Source organism: Marmota monax, unplaced genomic scaffold (assembly GCF_021218885.2).
Source record: "Marmota monax isolate L192 unplaced genomic scaffold, Marmota_monax_Labrador192_F-V1.1 WCK01_AAM20220418_F8-fsc00109, whole genome shotgun sequence".
Classification (NCBI taxonomy): Eukaryota; Metazoa; Chordata; class Mammalia; order Rodentia; family Sciuridae; genus Marmota; species Marmota monax.
Window position 1 is genome coordinate 6,215,613 of NW_026695229.1, and position 24,819 is coordinate 6,240,431.

A 24,819-nucleotide genomic window follows, 5' to 3' on the forward strand; every position below is an offset into this window, starting at 1 on the left:
CAAATTCACCTGGGAGGTTTTAAACACTAACCATGCTGGCTTCACCTTTAGGGTAGTCTAATTTAATTAGTCAAGAATGGGGTCCAGGAAGGTGTATTGTTGTGAAAGCTCCCCAAATGATTCTAATAAGAACCAAGACTGAGAAATGGTGGGCCAAAGCCAAAGTAAAAATCTAAACAACTTGTGCCCAAACAAAATAAATTTTGCTTTAACCAGAAGGATGCTTTACACCTTAAGAATACTGTATCTGTAGTTCCTACTCATAGTGGCCCCAACATTGGACCTCATATAGCCTTCTTTCTGTCATTGCTGCTCAGTTTTCAAAGGTCTGACAGTCACTAAAGTGGAACCAAGAGAGTTTAGAATCCAATGTTCTGATGGAGAGGTGATCTATGGAACTATGTTCTCTTACCCCGAAGTACCAAAAGTCCTTTATTTAGGGCAATTTTATGACTTATGAAGAGATAAGCCACTTATTCATTTATTCTTGCCCAAGCATGTGTTAGAGTTTCTCTAAGATGCTTCATGAGCAAGAGAGAATGAATATGGAGAATGGTCAGACTTCAGACCCTTAAATCTGTCCCAGATTTGCTCTTTCATTTCCATACCAGTTTCTTTCACAGGTACAAGGAGTTCATTAAGGTACAAGGAGTTCATTAAAGTACAAAGAGTTCATTAAGGTATAAGGATTTCATTAAGTTACAAGGAGATAAAATTCCCAAAACAGCAAAGGGCTTGGAGCTGCAATTCATCCTTCTTTAAAAAAAAATCCTTTGCAGATATAGTTCACAAATTTCTCTTTTGACCAATAAGCAGGCTATTCCCTGGATACAAAGATTAAGTGGGTTTAGTAGTGGGAAAACTAGCTTTTGTCTGGACATTGAACATTTGAAACAGGCCTATGGATTACTACAGACACCTGTATACAATCACTGATCATTAAGGGACAACTGAAATTAGTAAATTTGAAGGAAGTCCAACAATGGGAGTCAAAAAAGGAGGAGAAGGCAGAGGATGGAGTAGATAGAGTCTGTCTGAGAAGAAAGGAATGGAAAGGGAAATACCCACTTTATTTAACATGGGATAGCCTTATTTTCCCATTCTACAGGTGAGGATGCTGAGGTTTGAAGAGGCTGTGATTGATAGAGTCAGGAATTTTTATGTGCAGATCTAGGAATAAAAGCCAAGTGTATCTTACTCTGAAGGTTTTTCAGAGACTTGAAGTAAAAGCCAGATCAGCTGTTGCATCCAAGCAAAATTCATTCCCTCGCCTTAGGCTCAACTAGCTTGTCCTGAATAGACAGACTTTCACATTTTCAGGGCTGCTCTCTAGTTCTTAGCAGAGCCTGGCCTAGGTCTGAGGCATGTGAATTCCAATGACCATGCCCTGAAGATAAGGGCCTGGTGAGGAGAGATTGATGTTTGGGACAAAGAATGGACAAGGGAAGGGGGTTTAAGAAAGAAGTTGTGTGGAAAGAGGAAATAACCCAGGAGTTGCCATTGAGTTCTAGAATATATTGTGATAAGCTCACTTCAGTGTTCCATGCAGGATACCATAGGTGTATCTCATTTCAATAAAGGCTATTAAGTTTTTCATTAATAGATAATACAGAAAGCTCAGAAAATATAAAAAGGAGATGGGGGAAAATGTTCTTATTTGGTAAAACAACTGCTATTAAAATTTATTGTAACTATTTCCAGGCATTTTTCTATCAATCATATTATAAACATTATGGTAGTATGATCATGAATGATATATAACTATTTGTCCTGCTTTTGTCACATAACATTATAAAATAAGCATTTCCTATCTTATTAGCATTTAATATGTGTTAATTATATTGTAATTGTACATAATTATATAAAAATTATAATTTAAATTATGCTAACTAGAAAATGATAAACAGTTCTGTCAGATGCATATACTATAGTGTTTCTAATTTGGGGGAGGGTACCAGGGGTTGAACTTAGGGGCACTCGGCCACTGAGTTACATCCCCAGCCCTATTTTGTATTTTATTTGGAAACAGGGTCTCACTGAGTTGCTTAGCACCTCATTTTTTCTGAGGCTGGCTTTGAACTTGTGATCCTCCTGCCTCTCCCTCCTGAGCCACTGGGATTACAGTTGTGTGCCACCACATCCAGCTTGTTTCTTTTTGTCGAGCATTTAGTTCAGATGATCTATTATAATACACTCCACAATGGAGTAACTGGACTATAGAATTTTTGAGGACCTCAGACAGTTGGTGCAACTGAAATCCCACTTACGCAGAACTTCTTAGGGTAGTACCTGTTTCTAAACTTGAACCTCATGCTTGGCATCCCAAAATTCAATTTTTTCAGTACCAGGCATGATTAATTCTTATAAATTATGTTGTAATTAATTGAAGCTAATTTATAAAGGTAATTAGAAGTACCAGAAGTCAGGCACAAAAAAGACACATATGTTATGATCTCACCATTATGAAATCTTTAAAAGTTTTTAGTTATTAAGAATTTGATTTCATCATGTAATTTGAGAAAAGAGGGTTACCAGAGACTAAGGAGAATAAAGGAGGGAAAGATGGAGAAAGGTTGATAAATGGGTTCTAAATCGCAGTTAAATAGGAGAAATAAGCTCTGGTGTTCTGTTGTGCAGTAGAGTAACTACAGATAATGATAATGTGTATTTCAGAAAAGCTAGAAGAAAAGGTACTGTGTGTATTCACAATAGATGATAAATATATAAATATTTAGGCTAAATACTTAGCTCCTTATTTGAACATTATAAAATGTATACATTTAGTGAAACATCATTTGGTCTCCCATAAATATGTATAATGTTATGTATACATATAAAGATATAGATAAAGAAAGTAGAAGTACCACATGGAGAGTATGGAAGTCATTAGTACTATTTGCCAAACATTTCTGCTCTTTATAAACCTCCCAGATACACTGTAGAATTGTTCTTCCTGCTTCCTGAGGTTGAATGGGGCATGTGTCCAGTTCTGATGAGGAATTGTGTTTGGAAGTGAATGTTGATTTGCAAGAGGAAACTCTCTTGAGTTCTCTTCACCTCTCAGGGACTGGTAATGTTTGAGAGGGTGGCTGCTCCAACATCCCACAATGAACATGAGAACAGGAATCCAATGTTATCATTGTAAGTCACAAAGATTTGGAATTCGATTGTTACTACACCATGCCCCAGCCCATCCTGACTGTAACAGAGGAGATATTAACATTAGCATGCCCAACATATTTTATCTCTGTAAAGAGAAATCAACTGAAGTTAAAATATTTGCTATCAGGAATTAATCAGAATAAAAGAAACTAATTCTATTTTTCAACTGTTTCACAGCCTTTGATTAAGTGAACAGTAAGTTTTAAGGTGAATTATGACTTTCTCCTCCCAGATAAGATAGTCCAGGCTGGGCAATGTCAAAGTTCACCTTCTGAGTCTCCTTTCTGCACCTTTATTGATGATCAAGCCAACTTCTGATGGTCACAGTCTTTCTTTGATGTTTTCATTTTAAGCCACACCATATGCTAATTAACAAATGAACAATTTAGAATTGAATGAAATAAAATGGAAAAGACCAGCTTCCTCTCCTTCCTATTAGTGTGCTCCTAACAAGTTTGAAGTTCAGAGAATAACCTCCAGGCATTTTCTCTGTGGTTCTAAGTACAAATGGAATCCCACTCTTCATATTCCTCTGTGCTTTGCTTTTTTCATTTAGTCAGTGCATGGGGATCTACCTGTTTCTTTTTAATGACAGTGGAGTTCTCTGTTTCACATATTTATGATCCTTTATTTACCCAGCTTCCTAATGATACACAGTTTGGTAACTTTTTTATTGTTATTTCATTTTGGTTTTGCTTTTCCAGTCTTTTGCTATTGTTAGTAATGCTCCAATGAACAGCCTTATAAAATACATCTTTTTTGCATACTTGTGTGAATTCATGCAGAAGGAAAATCCCAGAATTTGAATTATGGGTCGAAGGGATTTGTAGTTTAAGAATACCAATAAATATCTGTAATTCCCTTCCCAAAGGTCAAATCAATTTACATCCCTGCCAACACAGAATGAAAGTTCTTATCTTTTCCTACTCTCAAGAATACGAGGTCTCATGAAACTTGTCAAAAAACCTCTGACATTTTACTCATGAAATATAATATGACTTTGTTGATTTAAAGCACATGTCCTTAATTATAGGTGGGTTTGTGCTTGTTCTTTCTTCAAATATGATAATGGCTTTGGTCAAGTAGGGTGAGATCTGGGTAGCATTCTTTCTCGTTCATTTGTGCTGATTGTATTTATTTGGATCTTAAAGAATAACCCCATTTTGAAGCCTTGAGGGAGCATCTCATTGTCACCCCTCATTTACTGAATAAGCAGAGCCCACAGCGTTTCTAAGACCTTGATATAAATATTGTAGCTGGGGCTTTTTACAATGACGTCCTCAAGGCAGATGGACTGGGAACTGGCCAGCCCTTGAACCTCTCAGTTAATTGATGCGACATATTCTTTCATTGCAGCAATTCAGTTTTGTGTCCTTGCCCACTGATGTGCTGGAAATTGAGGTGAAAGACAAGTTCGCCAAGAGCCGCCCCATCATCAAGCGCTTTTTGGGAAAGCTGTCGATGCCTGTTCAGAGACTCCTGGAGAGACACGCCATAGGGTAAACCTGTGACTGGGCTCTCATATCACTAGGCTTCAGCCAGTAGGCCATGCCCCACAATGCCTGTAAGCTGCAATAATAGAGCCTTACGGAGAGTTAAATTATATCAGTGTTATGTTTCCTTGGCCTCTCCCCTTAATTTTACTGCCTTAGCCACAACATTCAATTAAACAAATCCTTCCCTTTCCTTTATTTGTGTATGACTGGTTATATGTGCAAGACAATACAAAAGTCTAAGGTAATAACTAAAATAAACCATCAATGAAGCACTTTTCTATAAAGGTAGAAATGGAAGTTTGTTTTACTATAAAGAATATCATTTCACTTATTTAAGGATTTAATCATATGTGACATTTCCATAGCAAGGTGAAATGCAAAATTACTTGGATAGAGTTTCTCAAGAGATGCTAGTGTTTACAGAAAATGCTAGATAGATGAAATTTTGAAAGTATGCATTCTCAGCAATTATGTTTTTTGCAAAATCAAATTGTATATGAGAATGTCTCTGAGTTTTGGACCTTTTACTCTCGTGTCCACTCATGGTTCTTACTAAAGTGAACTATGGCCAAATAAACTTTGTATGTATAATATATATTTCCTTAGGTAACAGCAACTAAGTATAACTCTGGCTATAAACATATGCTTTCATACAATATAACCCTCAGAATAGTATCAAAGGATGAGAAAAATTTTGCAGAATAGTCACCTCTCTTAACTTAAAGTTCTTTTGATTTTCAGAAAGTCTTTGTCACCACTAATAATTACCAGAAGTATATTTAATTGGAACCTTCTAGCACAGTGCAGCTGTGTGCACATAGACATGCCACTGCCTCACAAACTGAAGGGATTTGACTTTACAGAGCCCGCCCAACAGTGTTTGCACTTCATGGTTGCGAGGATCATGCAAACAAAAAGTCTACGTAAAGAACCTAACACAGTCACTGGCACATAGTAGGAACTCAAAAGGGAATGGTATTCCTTGTGCTCTTCATTATTCCATTTAATCCTCAGAACACTTCTGTGACTTGGGCATTATCACTGTTCCTCCAATGTGAAGAAATGAGGCTTAGAACAGATAACTAATTACCTAAGCATATGGCTAGTGAGTGGCAGAGAGGCAGCCAGGGTCAAACACACACGTGCCTCTCTCCAAAGACCAAGTGTGCCCAGCCCCCAACAAAAGGCTCCTTGCAGGGTTCCTGGGATTGATTCAGTTTATCATTGGTCACACTTTTCATTTCTTTCCTTCTCTGGTCTACGTCTGCTCTCACCATGTTAGCACTGTGCCAGGGGCAGGCTGAAGGACAAACAGAAGAGCTGAGTAGGGGTCTTTCAACCAGAGCACTGAGCACATTGCTGTCTACCGTGTATTAGATATTCAGTTAGCACCTGTTGAACTGAACCCATCACTACAGGCGCAGAGGGAACCTATCTGCTCTTCCATGTTGAGTACTTTTCATAAGCCAGAGTGTGGTTCATTTCTTCTTGTCATGCCCCTCTCCCAGCTTCCTACAATGGAAAGGTACCAAGTGGTGAAAACAAGAAAAGGGTCTCCCCTGAACTGAGCAAAGTTAGTTCCATTTTCCTAGTGTCCTTATCAAATAGGGAAAAGGAGAAGCACAGATGCGTGTAACTGAGCTTAACCCCTCTCTAAAAGGAAGCAAGCCATGGAGGTGCTCTCTTCTCCCCAACTCTAATGGGATAACACACCATGCCCCTGGTGGCCAGGGAAAGCAGCTTTTCCTCCAAGACCTGCCACTTCCCACTGCCCCTTGAGGCCACCTCACCGTGCTGCCCATGCTGCCCATGCTGGAGATGTCCCAATGTAGGCAGGAACAGGGCATTGGAGTGATGGCCATGAAAGCAGTAGTCATTTGGCCTGGACCATGGCAGAACCCAGAGCACACACATGCAGAAGCAAATCCATCTCCCACCACAGCTCCCCTCTGCCCTCAGAAAATACTCTGCCCAAAAAGTCTCCTGAATCCATTGCTTTAGAAAATGCTTTCTCTACCTGAACTGCTGTATTTGAGCCTTTCCATTTTAGGCATGAGCATGCCACACACACACACACACACACACACACACTCATTTCCCACCCTCCCTCCTTTCCTTTACCTGCAACATGCTAGCCTTCAGCTGGCTCTTGACCGCTAATCTTGACCATCTTATCTTCATTTTAGAAGTGTCACCTTGAGCCATTTTTAGTCATGCCCCCCACACACACTGGATATAAGCTATTTTAAAACAGAGACTATCTAGTACCTTCTTTGTGTCAACTGCAGCACTTTGTACATGGCAGGGACTCAAAAAATATTTGTTGATTGAGTGTTTGAAAGTAAAAGGGAAAAAAAGCTTAGAAAATGAATGCAAAGCATAAAAAAATTTATTTCTGTGATTATCTTTAGGTCTCCTCTGATTTCAACTTGAGTTTTGGGTTGAAAATTTCTTTCTTATGGTCAAAGTCTACTTCATAATACTGACCAAGACTCTCTCTAAATAGACAAAATTTTGTAGCTTATCCTATTTTTCCTACATATAATGCTTTATTTAAATGGATTTCTGACACTAGACATTAAACCATAGCTAATTAAAGATAATATTAAGTTAGTGGATAATTGGAATATATGTTGTTTGTTTCATAATGTCAGTGTTTTTTAGAAGGAAACATTGAAACACTACCAGTCCATGATTTATCCTTTTATATGAATATCACAAATGAATAAACAGAATGAATATTGAATAACAATTGGTTTTGGAACATGTCTTTATTATCGTTGGGCACACTGCACTTGTTAATTCCTGGAATACTAAAAGCTAGTCATTATTCCTATTTCCACCAAGATGGAGGCAATTTACTCTGCTAAAGCAAAATTGTTAATGGAAATATAACAGCAAAGCTTCAGGTTGGTTCCCCTGAATAGCCTCCATTTTAGTAATTAAGAAATTGCTTTGAGTGGGTAGATAGGATGGGACCTGAGTCCAGGCTGGAGCCTCGAGTCTTTCTATGTAAGGGCCCTACAATTAGTGTAACTGGAAGTCACAAGATAGGGAACCCAGCTCTCAAGTCTTGTTCTGCTCCATCCAGTAGCATATGACTTACCATAGACTGTTCCATAACCATGATGACATCCTTTCTTATATATTACATATAACTCCAAGACATGCATGTTCTGGTACTATGCATTATTAAGGGTATATTGTAAAATGCTGAACAGGAAAAGCAAGCAAAGGACACCCATGTCTTTTTGTCTTTTCTCTCTCTCTCTCTCTCTCCCCCCCCCTCCCTCTCCCTCTCCCTCTCCCTCCTTCTCCCTCTCCCTCTCCTTCTCCCTCTCCCTCTCCTTCTCCCTCTTCCTCTCCTTTCTCTCCCCTCTACTCTAGAACACAAGTTGGAAAACTTTTCCTGCAAAGGGCCAAGTAGTAAATATTTTTAAGTTTTGCAGACCACCTAGTCTCTGTCTAAATTGCTTAACTCTTCCTCTTTAACATGAAAATAGCCACAGACAATATGTAAGCTAATAATCATGATTCTGTTCCAATAAAACTTTATTTATGGTTTTATTGGAACAGAAGTAGCACATGCCTGCCACTGTGACTCATCCCAGTGACTCAGGAGGCTGAGGCAGGAGGATTGCAAATTCAAACCCAGCCTCAGTAACTTAGCAAGGACCTAAGCAAAGTAGCCAGACCTGGTCTCAAAATAAAACATAAGAGGGCTGAGGATGTAGTCCAGTAGTTAAATATCCCTGGGTTCAATCCCTGGTATCAAAAGGGGGAAAAAGCCTTTTTTATGGACACTTAAATTTGAATTTCATATAATTTTCACATGCCACAAAATAGTAATTTTCTTTAGTTTTTTCCCCTAACCATTTAAAAATATTAAAAGTCACAGCCATACAAAAGCAGTAGGTAGACCAAATCATAGATTGTAATTTGCTAACTTCTGCTTCAGAATATTTGAGTAGAATTTCCTTGCAGTCGAGCATATGTGGGTTCCCAATTTTACTTTAGGATCTTCTCTGTATCTGGACGAATAGATCATCACCTCCTCTCATGAGGGCTTCTGTGGGCTTGCCATATCACTTGCTGGCACAGAAAGCACACCATATGGTCTAATTTAAGAAGAGAGTATTGACCAGCTCTGTGATGGTGCTTATTTCCTTCTAGGGATAGAGTGGTCAGCTACACACTTGGCCGCAGGCTTCCAACAGATCATGTGAGTGGACAGCTGCAATTCCGATTTGAGATCACTTCCTCCATCCACCCAGGTATTTTCAGCATGAACTTCATGTCTTGTCCTAGGCTAGTGTCCTAGTGTGGTTCCTTTCTCTAAAACACAATAACCATGGTTCTTTCCAGACATGTCCTAGGTTTTGTGGTTCTCTATCCTCTCCATTTGAGGCCCAGAACCCAGTGATCTCTTCTGGAAGCCAGGTTGCTGTCCCTTTGGTTGAGAGGCTCCTCTTCATTCTGGTGACCCAAAGGTAGAGGGTTACACAGTGAAATGGGGGTTAACAATGTGGCCAACATGAATATGGAGCCATTCCTTGTTATTTTACTGTCAGCACCCACATAGGACATGCTTAAGAGATGTTTAGAAATTGATATGAGTGAATGAATGAATAAAGGTAAAACATCTCTTTCTACCTAGTAACTATATATTGACTGGCCAGCAGCTGAAGTATGCTATATTATTGAAGAACTATGATTATATAACTGTCTTTCATAATATCACAGGGAAAATGAAAAATATAAACAAAAGAATTTAGAAACATCAAGTGTTTGATTTTTAAATTCCAAAATATATTTCTAAATAAGAATAGTTAGATGCCTCAGAATTTCACTTTTGCTCTTTCCTCATATCTCCCATACTATGTGTAAATTACACTAAGAAATTACTTAATCCACAATAATGAGTTGCTATTGAAGCTAATGAAGCCTGAATCTGGAGTATGTCACTATTCACTCACTAAATCAGGTTGCACTTTTCTTTTTTAATTTGTTTGAATTGCACTTTTCTATATGCCCAATATACAACTCAGATTATTAAAAAAACACCTTGACTGTTTTATCCTGTCAAATTCAGCCTTTTCGACTCTGAGAATAAAAATGACTCTTCCTTTACTGAAGCCATAAAGATAGCTTTACCTCAACAGAAAGATTGTTGTCTTTCAACTAGTGATCTGCACTAGTTCATTTGAAGTAGAAATATTCACATCTTTTAGGGACCCAATGGAGCAGCTGGGAAAGGTAGTTAAACATACAAAAACAGTAGGTAGACCAAATCATTGTAGTTGCTACTCTTGGAATGGCTGCTTGATATGGAGATCTTGTTTATTTTTCTATTGCAGTAAAAGTCAAATGATGTAATTGCTCCCATCTGTCATCCAGCCCTATTCTCTCTAGTTGCCTAAGAACTTAGCTTATCCATTCTGGCACCCCACAGGACCCATCCATAGGAAACATTAACAAACTAGTGCAGTTAACTTTGCCAGGGATCAACAAGGAACTACAAACACCACCACTATCCCCATTTCTAGAAATCACTCCAAATAGCAAACATTTTTGAGCACCTACTATGTGCCCAGAACTGGGGTAGTGTTGGGCATATTAATCAAAAATAAAATTAATTTGTTAATTAAATTCCTTGAAACAGAATTCTAAAATATATCCACAATTGCAAATTGTCATGAACATAATTAGAACTCATTCTTAACAGAATTTTTCAGCAGAGCTCTGGCCATTGAGAAACCCTCACCAACCCCTACATTCAATATCCTAATGTAGAAATCCCTTAGCATAAGACTTACATGTGTTGCAGGATATACTAACACCACAATGCTCTTTTCTGGAAAGAATGACATTTTTCTTCTTGCCACAGATGATGAGGAGATTTCCCTGAGTACTGAGCCTGAGTCAGCAGAAATTCAGGACAGCCTCATGAACAACTTGGTTGAAAGCAACTGTGCGGAGCCTCCAAATGATACTCCAGAGCCCTGTGAGAGCTTGAGGCCAGAGCCAACCAACGAGGGCACTGCAGTGGACAGTTCAGGACACCAGAGCCTGGAGCATGCCAGGCCAGTTGAGGAAGGGGCAGGTGCCACTGAGGCAGGAGATGATGGCAGGATCTCTGAGGGACCTGAAGGGGTTGGGGAGCCTCTGGCCCCGGGACAACAGGACCCCGAGCCTGCCCTGAGTGCAGAAGAACTAGCCGAGAGGCTCGACCTGGATGAACAGGTACCACCATCGCTACTTCTGGAAGATGGTGCGGCTTCAGCCAACAAGAATGAACCGGTGGAGGAGGAGGCAGCACCAGAGAGCCGGGCCAGGGGGGAGGAGGAAGAGAAAGGCCAGGGTGAAGAGGATGAGGAGGGGGATGTGCCTACCCTGGAGCACGGAGAGGGCAGACTGCAGATGCGAGCCTCAGTGAAGAGAAAAAGCAGACCATGCTCTTTGCCTGTGTCCGAGCTGGAGACGGTGATCGCGTCGGCCTGCGGGGACCCCGAGACCCCGCGGACACACTACATTCGCATCCATAACCTGCTCCACAGCATGCCATCGGCCCAGAGCGGGAGCGCGGCAGAGGAAGAGGACGGGGCGGAAGAGGAGTCAACCCTCAAGGATTCCTCCGAGAAGGATGGGTTCAGCGAGGTGGACACGGTAGCGGCGGATCCGCCGGCCCTGGAAGAGGATGGCGAAGAGTTCGAGGGTGCCACTCCGGGCATGGCACCCCCTGGCCACCTTGGGGGCCACTTCCGTAGTTTGACAAATGGCGCGGGTCCAGAAGGTGACACGCATCCCAGCACTGGGAGTGAGAGCGACTCCAGCCCCCGGCAAGGCGGGGACCACAGCTGCGAGGGCTGTGACGCGTCGTGCTGCAGCCCCTCCTGCTACAGCTCCTCGTGCTACAGCACGTCCTGCTACAGCAGCTCCTGCTACAGCGCCTCCTGCTACAGCCCCTCCTGCTACAACGGCAACAACCGGTTCGCCAGCCACACGCGCTTCTCCTCCGTGGACAGCGCCAAGATCTCCGAGAGCACCGTCTTCTCGTCGCAAGACGACGAGGAAGAGGAGAACAGCGCGTTCGAGTCGGTGCCTGACTCTGTACAGAGCCCGGAGCTGGACCCGGAGTCGACCAATGGTGCTGGGCCATGGCAGGACGAGCTGGCTGTCCCTAGTGGGAACGTGACAAGAACCGCTGAAGGTCTGGAGTCCCCCATGGCAGGTCCAAGCAATCGGAGAGAAGGTTAGACCTCAAACCTGATCAGAGTAAGAATAGGACCACCAGGGGCACAGGTCTCATCAACACGGTTTTTAAAAACAAGAGAGGAGGCACCAGTCCCAAATAGGGTTGCTGGGGCAATGTCTGTCTGTCTTGTATTTTACATGTGTGTATATGCATAGGTGTATGAGCATAAGTGCCTACGAATAGCTGACGGTCCACCATGTCTCAGATACACACCAAGAAATACAACTAGGTGAATGTGAGCGGGCACTTGTATGTGTGCTTCTGTTTTAACTAATCACCAGAACGGATTGGTGTAAGTTATCTTTCTAGTCTTGACATCAACACAAAGTGTCAAGACTAATAACAGGTGACAGTGAATAATGTCTAAAGTAAATGATGGCTTCCTAAAACACACTGCAGATTAGCAATAATGTTAATTTTAGTTGAAGAATACAGATTTTATCTCTGTTTTAGAATTTAACTAGTCCCGTGTATATGGATAACCTATATATGTTTGTCATTATTTCTGTCTGCTCAATTCTTGTCATAATTGTTGGTTTTGTTGGTTTTGTTGCTGTCATTGTTGGCTACTTTGGTTAATTGAAGGGAAAAATAATGTGAATGTGTAAATCACTTTGTCTCAAATAAGATTTTAATCCAGGAGTTGCCACTTTTAGTTTTAAAAATGTATTCTATGTTTTAACCAAAGACATTCCTTCTTACTCATGCCTGTGGCATCAAGTATTAATTTGCATTTCCTTACTCAGGACTGTGAACCATCTTCCAGTCAAGTGACAGTGGCATGGGGGTGGGGAGGAATTGAGAAGTCACATAATAATATGAAATAATTTAGTTATTTTAAAAGAGCCAAATATAGATTTTGTTATTTTGCTGTTCTGCTGTTTAAATTAGCCTGGTATTCACTCTAGATTGTAAGCTCATCGAGGGCCAGAAATGTCTTCTCTATGTTTAAATCCTCAGCATCTAAACAATGCCTGGTGCCTACAAATTTTTTGAAAAGGAACTAAAATGAGCATAAAAAATAATCTTAAGTATTCATCAGTGCCCAATTCTACATTTTAGAGAAGGAGATAGTGAGGAAACGTGCCACATATTGATAAGGAGAACAAGAAAATTGTTAGAGGGGGCAAAAAACACAGGGAGGCAAGAAAAGCCATAGGGCACACACCATATGGAAAGGTCCCCATGAGGAGAGAAAATGGGATGGAAATTTCCTTTAGGGGTCTATCCTCACTCTCCACTGGGCTTCACAGAGCTCAAAGAAAGGGCTTCAATAAAAAAAAATTATTGCTCCCATGACTTCTAAGACTGCTTGAAAACTATAGAAAGTACATTTGATTAGCAAGGTAGACTTAAGAGAACACATGCCCACATCAGTGAGTTGGTGGCAAATCAGGGAGGGACATCATTTTAGAATGCTGCTCAGTTCAATGTGAATCTAAAATGACACCTATACATACTAGTATTATTTACCTAACTTTTAGCTCTTTTTCCTCTATAAAAAAAATCTTTTCTTAAGGCTCAATTTAAAATAATTTTGAAAAGCTATCAGCAGATAAATAAAACAAGCAAGATAACATTGTGGACATGAGCTCAAGCCCTGGAGGTAGGCCTCCTGGATTTATATTCAGTCCTATCACTTCCTCACAAAGTGACCTATCTGCTCTCACTCTCTCTCTGTGCCTCATTTTCCTTGTATGTGAAACAGGTATACTTGTAGAATTCACCTCAAAGTTTATCGGAAGAATTAAATGAGGCGATACTATAAAGGGCTTTGCCTCTCATCAAGAAAGAGTTCTTCTGGGCAGATAAACAATGAGGCTAATTTTTAAAAGTCATATAATAAAATATCAAAACAATCCTTTGAACTTATATTTCTTGCAACCATGTGTTTTTAGGAAAATTCTCACATCATTAGGTGGAAATCACTTTGTTTTAAATAATAATTGGGGTGGGCAGCCCATCTTTTTTCTACAGTTTAGTCATTATTTACAAAGAAAAGAGAATTTTAAGAGACCTCATATATTGTCAACAGGGAAATAGGTTTCCTCCTCTGATGTTTGACCAAGTCTGAACACTCACTTTGTATTTGAGGCAGGGTGATTATGTTGTGCTGGGTCCTGGTACAGAACAGAACTGCTTGCTTCTTTTGTGTGCTCCATCTATCCAACCAGCTGACATGTGTCAGTCACATCATTGCATTTGCTTGGGGTTCACAAGCAGGTGGGGTCAGCTCCATTAACCTCAGGCAAGTGACAATATATTGTATTTCCACTAGCTTGGAGGAGTAATTAACCTGTTTGGTTGAATTAATTACAATTACAATGAGGTAAGTTTGTTGGGTTTTTTTTAAAAGGAATTAAATGAAAAATATAACAGCTGATGACATAACAACTGTACCATTGGGTTTTATTTTTTATTTCTGACACTAAACACATAAAAAAAACCAAACATGAGAGTAGTATCCACTTAAACACAGAACCCCTGTTTGAAACAATGAGCTGTGTGCTAGTATGAGAGGTACCTTCCTTGACTTCCTTTCGAATTTTCAAGGAACCAAAGGATTTGAGTAATATACTAGAGTTTGCAAGAGGAATAATGTTATATTTTTAACATTTAAAAGGGCCTTTTGTTCCTGAATATATCTTTATTTTTGTTTGCCAGTTACCTCTAAGAATAACACCAATTCCCTTCCTAATTAATTTATTTTTAAAAATTTTTTGATTGGCTCTGTAGAATTAGAGTGAGAAGAAATAATCGTCTCTCCACATATGGACATTCTGAGACATGTTCAACATTTGAGATCCCACAAAAATTTCTCTCAACCATCATTTTTCAGTTTCTCTCCCTTTGGATCCAACAGATCAATAGGACACTTGCTATGTGCATCAAATATGGAGGGCAGAGGAAGGAAAAGGTCTGAACTTTGTCCTCTGGTCAAAAGAGTGTGAGCATGCTGTGGAGGAAACCAGTGTAGAGTTTGATGGAGGCTGACTAGTGTCCTGATCAAGAGCAATCAGCTGATACCATGGACCTCCATCCACATGGCCACTCCACACACCTAAGGACATCCTAAAACAGGAACACCGTTCTTATACATTGTTCAGTTCATTATAAATGTGAAACTGACAACAGTATAAGCTTTGTCTATAATAATCTGAGGCATGCATTCTGTGGATGTGTTTATTTCTAAAATTTCTCTTTCTTCTTCTATCCCACTTCTGTGTTTCAAACTTTCCTGTTTCAGTCTTCCTGCTTTTTATCTATTTCCTTTTTCTCTTGTCTTTTCCTTTTTCCAGAGCACCATGACTTATCTGATTCCACCTCCAAATCATCTGGAAGAGTCATGAGTTCCCATAGAACCTTGGGCTTGCCACTTTATCCCCTATTTTCCCTACTACAGGAATTGACATTCTTGACCTATCAGCTACTTGACCCATCTTGGAAAGGCACCATCTCAGAGTCTCACCCCCCACCCCCAAAATCTTAAAAATAGCCTCTCAGCAGCCCTCTTATGAAACTGATCCATATGATAAGGTATAATTTTGCACAAGCCCACCAAGTTTTTAATGGTACTTTATAAATGCTATACTTCCCTTAAACAGGCCTGTTTCCTTTACTGGATTATCAGGCTCTGATAATTTTCTTTTGTGTTCTTTTCTGATGCCACCTTCCCATCAAGAAAATTCAACTGGTTACAAGTCAGATTCCAGTCCTATATATTGGTCTATAGATCATTAGTCATGAGGTGTTTGGACAATAAAAACTTCTTCTTCTTCTTCTTCTTCTTCTTCTTCTTCTTCTTCTTCTTCTTCTTCTTCTTCTTCTTCTTCTTCTTCTTCTTCTTCTTTTAATAATTCCCTTTATCACGAATGACTGTGAATGTATCAAACTGACAAAAAATAGATTGCCCACTCTATTTGTTGTTTCTTGTAATTTGTTTTACAGTCATTTTATGACATTACCAGAGCAATGAATGAATCTGAATGTCTTGACTATCTTGTCCATAGGTGAATGTCCTATACTCCATAATTCCCAGCCAGTAAGCCAGCTTCCTTCCTTGAGGCCTGAACATCATCACTACCCAACAATCGATGAGCCTCTTCCACCAAGTAAGCTCTAGTTTTTAAAATCTATGTCTTAACTCTTCCTATCAAGTTTGAACAGGTCAGTATGAATTTGTTTGTAAACATCAAAACTCTTCCCCAACTCCATACCTTACACTGTCATCAAAAAATAATATGGCACCTACTAAAAAACTGGTTGGGTTTTGGGGGATTTTTGTTGTTATTGTTGTTGTCTATTTATTTTTTTTTACTAGTTGTTTCAGCACATGATCTTGAAGACATAACCAAATGTTTTCAATGTCCCTCAGTTCCTGAAATGAAGAACATTTTTTTTACAAGATCTAACTAGTCTTTACAAATTGTTCATAACCCTTAAGTCCCAAATTTACTATTTTATATTTAAATTTTGCAGTTCCAAATAGAATAGTTTTACCAATGCCCATGGGATCTGTTATCCACAAGTATTTCTTTTTTTATTTGTTTTAATTAGTTACACATGACAGTACAATGACCTTGACATATCATACATTTGAATCACATGGGATCCAATATCTCATTTTTCTGAGTATACAAGTTGCAGAATCACATTGGTCATGCATTCACATATATACATACAGTAATAATAATGTCTGTTTCATCCATAAGTATTTGTATATAATAAAAAAGAAAAACTTCAAACTGTAGGGCCCATGAACTTGCATTTCTCATTCTATAACTTTCATCAATAGGTAATAGCTCCCAACTTCTTCTGTGGTTTTTAGGGGTTGCCAGATATAAAAATATCATCTTTAGGATAAATTTGAATATCATTTTATCCTAGTAACTGTAGTATGTAATTGATAAATATCTAACTAGTCATCTAAACTTAGGAAATTCACTTAATCTCTCTGATACTCAGGTTTTTATTTGTAAAATAAAGCTTTAATGTCCTCATCTGCTAAACACTAAGTTTGGACGAGGTAGTCTCTAGATATCATTTCAGCTCTAACCTTATAACACTCCATTTAATAAATTTATGAGAAGGAACTGACACCCCACACATTATAAATTCACTTATTTTTGTACATTCATGAATTCTAGAACCTATCTATTTTGGTTTAGGATTTTTTTTTCTCATGCAAAGATAACCTTTAAGATTTGATAGATTTTACAACTGCAAAATTTTTTCAGGATGCAAGATACCTAGTTTCTTTGTGTTCTTTTGCCTGTGCTTACATGAAGCAATTCCCATTTCAAAAGGAGACATACCTATTTCTTCATTCATCTGTTCTTGATAATGTGATGTATTTTGTACAAACACTACTTTCCCCCCATCAAATTGTATTTTATCAGTGAAAAAACAATGAACATCTTTGATATTTGCACTAACTTACAGAAGCACCATATTTGTTCTCCAAAGGTCAAATCAAACACTATCTCCTTTAACTTTTGATGCTTGATTTCTTCCTTTATTCAGGAACTGATTTATGAATAGTCCATAAATAAATAGGAAAAATTCAGCATTACTACAAATACTTCTATTTAGAAATTATCTGAAAAAAATATCTATAACATGCTCTCTTCAGGAGGGAAACTCCCCCCATAAAAGTAATCTACCAATGCATGGTGGATTAAACAGGCACCTGAAAACTATTCCATTGTAAAGTATTCCTTTGCAATGATAGAGCAATTAATAAGTAGTTGTATGTGCAGATATTATAAATAATTGGCTACGAATTAATTTTAAAAGTACTTAATGTAAGCCACTTTCAATAATTAAAACAAATTTTTCCAGATGAGTTTCAATTTTTTATCAATGTAACATTGGAAAATAATAGAAAATTTGTTAGTGAATCCTACCAACTAAATTTTCTTAGATAATTTCTAACAGTACATCAATTACTTCATTCCTGGTATTCATCCATTCAATAAATACTTGTAAATACTTCCTCTGTGCTAGGTACTATTTTAGGTACACAAACTGGACAAACATCTCCCCCCTCTGGCACATACAGTCTAGTTTGAGAGCTAGACAATAAACAAAAAAAATAATAAATAAGGAATTAGTGTAGCATTTTGATTGGTGGTGAATGCTAAGCAAAAAGCAAAAGTAGTGCAGAGTAAGGAACTTATGATATTTGATGGTGGCTGGTTTGCAATTTTAGATCAAGTGGTCATGGTAGACTTCATTGAGAAGACAACACAGAAGGAGATAAAGGATTTTTCCAGGTCAATGCTGGGAAGGAAGAGCTTTGCAGGCCAACATAGTACCCACTACCAAGCTGTAGATAGAGCCCCTGATGAGTTTGACTAACAGGTGACCTGTGCACCTGAGCAGGTTGAGGAAGAGAGAAAGCAGCAGACCCTGAGGTCAGGGTGACAGCAGGGCCAAGTCACATTGGGCTTCATAGAGCATATGAGGGCTTTGGCTTTTTTATCTGAACGAAGTGGGGACATTGCAGGGTTTTGAGTAAAAGAATAACATTGTCTGACTTAAGTTTTGAAAGGTTTTCCCTGGTTGCTACATAGGGAATAAATCATAAATAGGAAGGATAGAAGTATGAGAGGCAACTTGAGATTATTGCAGCGACCTAGATTAGAAATGATGGTGGCTTGGACCAGGGTGGGAGCAGTGGAGGTGGTGAGGAAGGTCAGATTCCACACATATATTTTGAAGATAGATTTAATGACAAACTGGATGTGGAAGTGAAAGAAAGATGGACTCAAAAATGACTTAAGAATTTTAGCCTCGAAGGATAGAGTTATGTACAACTGAGATGGAAAAGGAAGGCTACAGGCAGAACAGATTTGGGTACAAAAGTTCTGAAGCTTGGTTTTGATCATATTTGAGGTGTGATTTAGGTAGTGATGTCAAGAAGGCAATTGAATGTATAATTATGAGGTTCAAGAGAAAGGTCTGGACAATAAACATAGTATTTCAATTGTGGAAAAAAAATATTTAAATGCCAGATTTGACATGTTTTGTTAGCATAACTAAAGGTAATTCATGATCAAGCTAACATTGTTCTTCAACTTCATGGAAAACATATTCAGCAGGTCCTTCCATCACAAATGAACTGACCTCACCTGCACTAGTGTAACTTGCCACAGCATTGTCAAAGGAAAACCTTTACAATGAAATAATTTTCAGATGTCTATTTAAGCAAACTCATGACATTACAGTGCTGGGTTCTTTAGGTCATGCTGAAGCCTAAAGTTCCATAGGATTTTTTTTGTTATAAAATATGTGAAAGTAAATTCTTCACAAACCCACACAGAAAACACACTCATAACTTCTAACTACACTCAGCTAATTATTTTCTGAATATTTTTAATAACATATAACTAGCACTCTGAATTCCAGGTATTCAGTCTATTGACAAAAGAGCATGTCTTTCTGGCTTTCTATCCTTTTTCATGAGTGATTTGGAAATAGTGAGACGTGTAGTGAGAAAATACCATTATCACTGCTTCATTCTCTAGTCTTTTTGTTTTGCCTTAGAGAATTTGTAAGACTGAAGCTTTGTCTGTGGTGGTCCTTCCTTTACTATGGGCTCCTGGAGGGCAGGGACCTGTGTTATTCTGCTCTGTGTCCTAGGATCTGACATAGTTCCTGGTTTCTAATCACTGCTAAAAAGGAGTTTGCTCAGTTGAATTAAATAGTGCCATGAGTTTTAAAGATTAATGCTTATTCTTTGTTAGATGACAGATTGGATTCAAGAAAAAGAACTGTCCGGTTGCTTTTTAATATTAGGTTGGGAACCATTGAAATTTCAAAATGTTTGGATAGAGATTACATACTAAGTAACACAATTACGCATATACACAATTCCATCAACTAGTTAAAGAGCTAATGAATATTTACATCAGTTGACAGCTGGATTAACTAATCGCCAATTGTAGTTAACGCCTCTTAGAACATATTTTTACAATATAAATTTTCCCTTCAATTTGCCTTATAAGTCAAATTTGGTGTTTTCTGATATTTTGGTTTTCATTAGGCATCATTTGGCAATCCCCCAGGTTAGACACATGCAATAATATTTCCTAACAGATAGGACATGTACATATAAAGCCATAAATATACCAAATCTATTTTTCCATTTAAAAATTGAGAGTTGCTATGTCATTACCTGAATGATACGTTTTCAAGAATATTGTTAACATCTGACCTACTCCCAAAAGCTATGGGCTTTTCTCACTTAAGAGGCTAAATGGTTTCCCTCCCTTTGCAGTCATTTTTGCTTCTTTTTTCTTTAGCTAATACATTTTCAGCAAAATGTATCATGTTGCTGCTATTTCCACCATATTTTTATGTGTGGACTCAAAAAACTTCGCCCATTTCTGTGCATTGCTCCTGTACGTGGAGCTCAGACATGAATACATTAATTTCATCCCTTTCCCTTTTAAGGGATTTTCATGCACATCACCCCACCCCAACCCCTACATGCATTATGTAGGCTATCATGATGCTTCTGCCTTTTAATTTTGGGGTTTCCTCTGTTTTATTTGGGAAGCAAAAGAAATTTATCTTTATCTTGGACTCCCTCTACTGGTCAGGAAGGCTTTTTAGCAACAAGAGTAATTTTCCAAGTGCCTTGTTTGTCCATAGTTGTCATTGGTTTGGTTTTGGTAAAAATATGTTTGGTAACCATAGGTAGGTTGAATATACAATGTGAATTTACAACTTATCAAAAGGATGTTTTAAAACTCTAGTATCAAATCTTTCCATTCACCCTCTCAAGAGATATAGCAGTCAGTTAAACTTGTTAAGTATTAGAAGAGGCTATCTAAAGTTGCAGGTACAATATTTTAGAACTAAAGTTAAAACTAGTTTTAAAATAAAGGCCATTGCCACTTGTCACAGAAGCCAGTCCTCCTATGTTATATCTAGCAAGGAAAGGGTTCTCCAGCATCATAGTGTCAGCTGTCACTGGAGGTCATGTCTAATCTTCTTCAACTGTCACTTGGGTAACCACAAGATTTTTTAAGAAATAAATTAATTAAACAGGCTTTCTCTTTAGAAATCATTAGAATTTTAGCATAGGTCATATTCAGGGAACCACAATTACTATTTAAAATGGTCCATTTGTCTAAAATGGTCCAGCAGGGAACCTGAGTGTGTTAAGCTCTTTTCTAGAAGGCCTGATTCTGTGCCACTGCCCCATCAGTCATGGCAGGTGCTGTGGGCAGTGTCTGGCCTTCTACAACCAACCAATGGTGAGTTCTACCTCAGAAGACTGGGAAGTAGTTATCTCTTCAAGTGGGTCAGTAGTTTGTCCTTGATTTTTCTTTTTGCCTTTTTATTAAACACTAGACTGGGAAGCTCGAATTGACAGCCATGGGCGGGTCTTTTATGTGGACCATGTGAACCGTACAACCACCTGGCAGCGTCCAACAGCAGCAGCCACCCCAGACGGGATGCGGAGATCGGGGTCCATCCAGCAGATGGAGCAGCTCAACAGGCGGTTGGTGATCAGTATGCAATGAGCTCCTATAAACCTCAGTGAAAGCAGAATGGCAGCCAAATAAACTCCTCTAGCACTTTGCTCAGTATGAGGAGACTGGAAAGTGATTAAGTACCTTAAAGAACCCATTGTAACAGGTACTTGACAAGCTAGATTTAGAATTTGGTAGCAGAGACAAGTGACGCTCCAGTGTCCTTTAAAGATGGGAATTCCTTAAACTTCTTACAGACCCAGGCTGGAAAATAGGTTTTGTCATTGTTATTTGTTTTGTGTCTGTCTGTTTTGGTAATATTAGGAATTGAACCAGAGGGCTTTGTATATGCTAGGCAAGTGCTCTGTGGCACAACTCCAACCCTAAGACAGAAGTTCTTAACCAAGGGTGCCCTCTCTTCATGGTATTCACCAAGGATATTAGTATTTCATGAACCCTCCAGAAAGTGTATGCAAAATTATACACGAATGCACATTTTTCTGGCATACTGGTCCATATCCATCATAATATTCTTCCAAGATATTTGGCAGAACTCAAAACAGTTTAGAACATTCCAAGGATAGGTTCCATAAAAATACTAAAAACTGCCTGCAGGAAAAACTGTCCCATAAATCACTGTTGGCATTCCTACCCTGCTGTCATAATTGCTACATACCCACCCATAAATAATAATTCTTCAAATGCCTTCATCTTAGAAAAAGAAATGTTTAAAAAAAATGTTTTGAAGTCAGGCATGATGGTGTGCTCCTATATTCCTATAATCCCAGCTACTCTGGAGACTGAGGCAAGAGAAGTGTGAGTTTGAGGTCAGCCTGGGCAACATAGTGAGAACTTGTCTTTAAAAAATAAAAGAATTTTTGAGAATTATTTTGTTTAAAAACTAAATCCTCACTATTGATGTCATTTCGGTTTTGATGTGCAAATGAAACCCTAGACCATGTATTGCCATACCTCAGTGAGTACAGAGCATCCTCTCCAGCCTCTTCTTCTTTGAGGCCAGGCTGATGGCTTCAGGGTACTGTTAGTTGCCAGGGATGTAAGCTGCAGGCTAACTTCAGTTGTACATGGCATCCATATGCATTGTGTTTATGTGTAAGTATTAAGGTAAAGAGAAAATTGAGAATGACTGGAAAAAAATTTTAAAAGGTTGGAGGGTGGTATCTATTGACATCATATGACTTCAAAACTGTATCAGCCAGAGGGGGAATTAGACTATTTGGTGCCATTAAAAACACATGGGGGGCCCTGGGTTCAATCCTCAACACCACATAAAAATAAAAAAATAAAAATAGAGATATTGGGTCCATCTACAACTAAAAAAAAATATATTTAAAAAAAACACATGGAGGGGTTGGGGTTGTGGCTCAACCCCAGTGTTAGAGCGCTTGTGTAGCATGCGTGAGGCACTGGGTTCAATCCTCAGCACCACATAAAAATAAAAACATTGTGTCCATCCACAACTAAAAACATTTTAAAATACACACACAAACACACGGAGACCGGGCATGGTGGTACACACCTGTAATCCCAGGTTCAGAAGGCTAGAGAATTGTAAGTTCAAGGCCAGCTTCAGCAATTTAGCAAGGTATTAAGCAACTCAGCGATATTTTGTGTCTAAATAAAATAGAAAAAAAGGTTGGGGATGTGGCTCAGTGGTTGAGCACTCCTGGATTCAATCCCCAGTACAAAAAAAAAAAAGCCACATGGAGGCAAAAACTAATTGAACAACTTCTCACACTATCAGAATATTCTTTTATTGCTTGAACATTGGGAAGACATTTGCTTTCCATTTTTCCTCTTCAATAGCTGAGTGCTTAAATCATTAATGAAAAGATTTTCATTGGCAGCACATTTCTCCACAGTCATCCCCACAGAAACAAAGCATATTACAATAAATATCTTGTGATATGCTAGTTTTATTAGACACAAATGCGCCAAAAATCCATGAGATGGTCCTGTCATGGTGATTGCAACAAAACTGTTGTGACAAAATGCAGGGGACACAGAAGTTCATTCTATGCCATTTCATAAGCAAAAATTAACCTTTAGGCCTGTCTTGCCAGAACAGAGGAGCTAAGAGTGTTCAGCAAACTAAGAAGGTGTCATAGGCTGTTATCTACAAGAGGAACGGTTTGAACACTAGGCAATAATCAAATCAACAATACATCAAATGATTAAATAATACAGTGCATTCGAAGCAGAAGGAAATACCTTGACCTATGGCACAAAAATCCATGAAAGTTCATGTGTTCTGATTGTATGATATAAAAATTAGACCAGAACCATCTGGAACCCAGCCTCTTGAGAAGATCTGCGCCTTTCATGTGTCAACTCCCGTGCCCTCCGTGGAGATGATCACATAGGAAAGGCAGCCAGATTTTGTTGAATGGGGAGTTGCATTTGCAGTTCATCTGGGCAGATAGAGAAAAGGAATTTAGCAATTTGAGAAAGTGCTTATTTCTTGTGAAAAATCCTACTTAGGGAAGGTCAGATAACCTTCAGATAAGTATCCAAGCTTTTAAATACTTATCTTAACCTATGCTTTCAAGTATTTAAGGTTTTCTGTGAATTGGTGTGATAAGGGTAGCTGTGCAAAGTATACTATCAGTCTTTATCTATCTCACATATGATCACACTGAGGGGTCATTTTCTGATAACCTGAAGTCATTGGGAGAAATTTACAAGTTCACTGTCTCACCACAAAATAGAAACATTTCCAAGTTTTACAAGGAATTTCTCCTGACTCTGCACCCAAGGAAATGTACACCGAGTACAGAGTACCCAATGGCAATGTGACTGTGTTCAACCTTGGTCACTTTGTAACGACAGCACACTCTTCCAGGCCTTATGGTGTGACCACATGCTCCCTCTACAGGGGCCACACCTACCTCCAACCTGGGCCACATCTCATTCTACTGGCCTCACTCAAAAATCATGAGCCTTGTGACACCTCCACCCAGGACAGAGCTAGTGACTTCTTCCTCTGTAGCCTCTTGACTATGTGTGCCCCTGTTACCATTCTTACCTTCTTGTCTTGGTTTTCTTTGTAATCCTTCCGCCACCTAGTGAGGTGCTAAAAATTTAATATACCTCAGTACAAGATTATTTCCTGAGTTAATTCCTATGCCTTTGGAATATCCAGACTTAATTAACTCTATCTTCACACATAGGTATTGAGCAATCAGGAAATATAAGCATGAATTCTCATTTTAAATAAGCAACTAAAGTCTGATTTTTAAGTTAGTTGTATAAAATTATAATATTCCAGAGGGAGATAGAAATTTTAAATAGAAAAAAATCTACATTCCTATTACTTCATGGATTAGGCTTTTTTTTTAAAAAAAAAAAGTATCCATCTTTAATTATATACAATTCTTAAATGATTATAAGGTAACATGTA

The 24,819-nt window shown here is 38.7% G+C and overlaps 1 protein-coding gene across 7 annotated transcripts in view; it reads left to right on the top strand.

Moving 5' to 3' along the window:
* The window catches only part of Hecw1 (HECT, C2 and WW domain containing E3 ubiquitin protein ligase 1), a 417,595-nt gene that overhangs the window by 278,744 nt on the left and 114,032 nt on the right, over nucleotides 1-24,819 (top strand). For 4 of the 7 annotated variants that reach the window (XM_058576839.1, XM_058576837.1, XM_046437911.2 and 1 more), the window contains 5 exons: nucleotides 4,519-4,661; nucleotides 8,832-8,932; nucleotides 10,546-11,910; nucleotides 15,924-16,025; nucleotides 21,277-21,427. In XM_058576839.1, the coding sequence (XP_058432822.1) occupies nucleotides 4,519-4,661; nucleotides 8,832-8,932; nucleotides 10,546-11,910; nucleotides 15,924-16,025; nucleotides 21,277-21,427 (1,862 nt within the window). The remainder of the gene's footprint in view (nucleotides 1-4,518; nucleotides 4,662-8,831; nucleotides 8,933-10,545; nucleotides 11,911-15,923; nucleotides 16,026-21,276; nucleotides 21,428-24,819) is intronic. The other 3 variants (XM_058576836.1, XM_058576840.1, XM_058576841.1) reach the window with 3 other exon arrangements.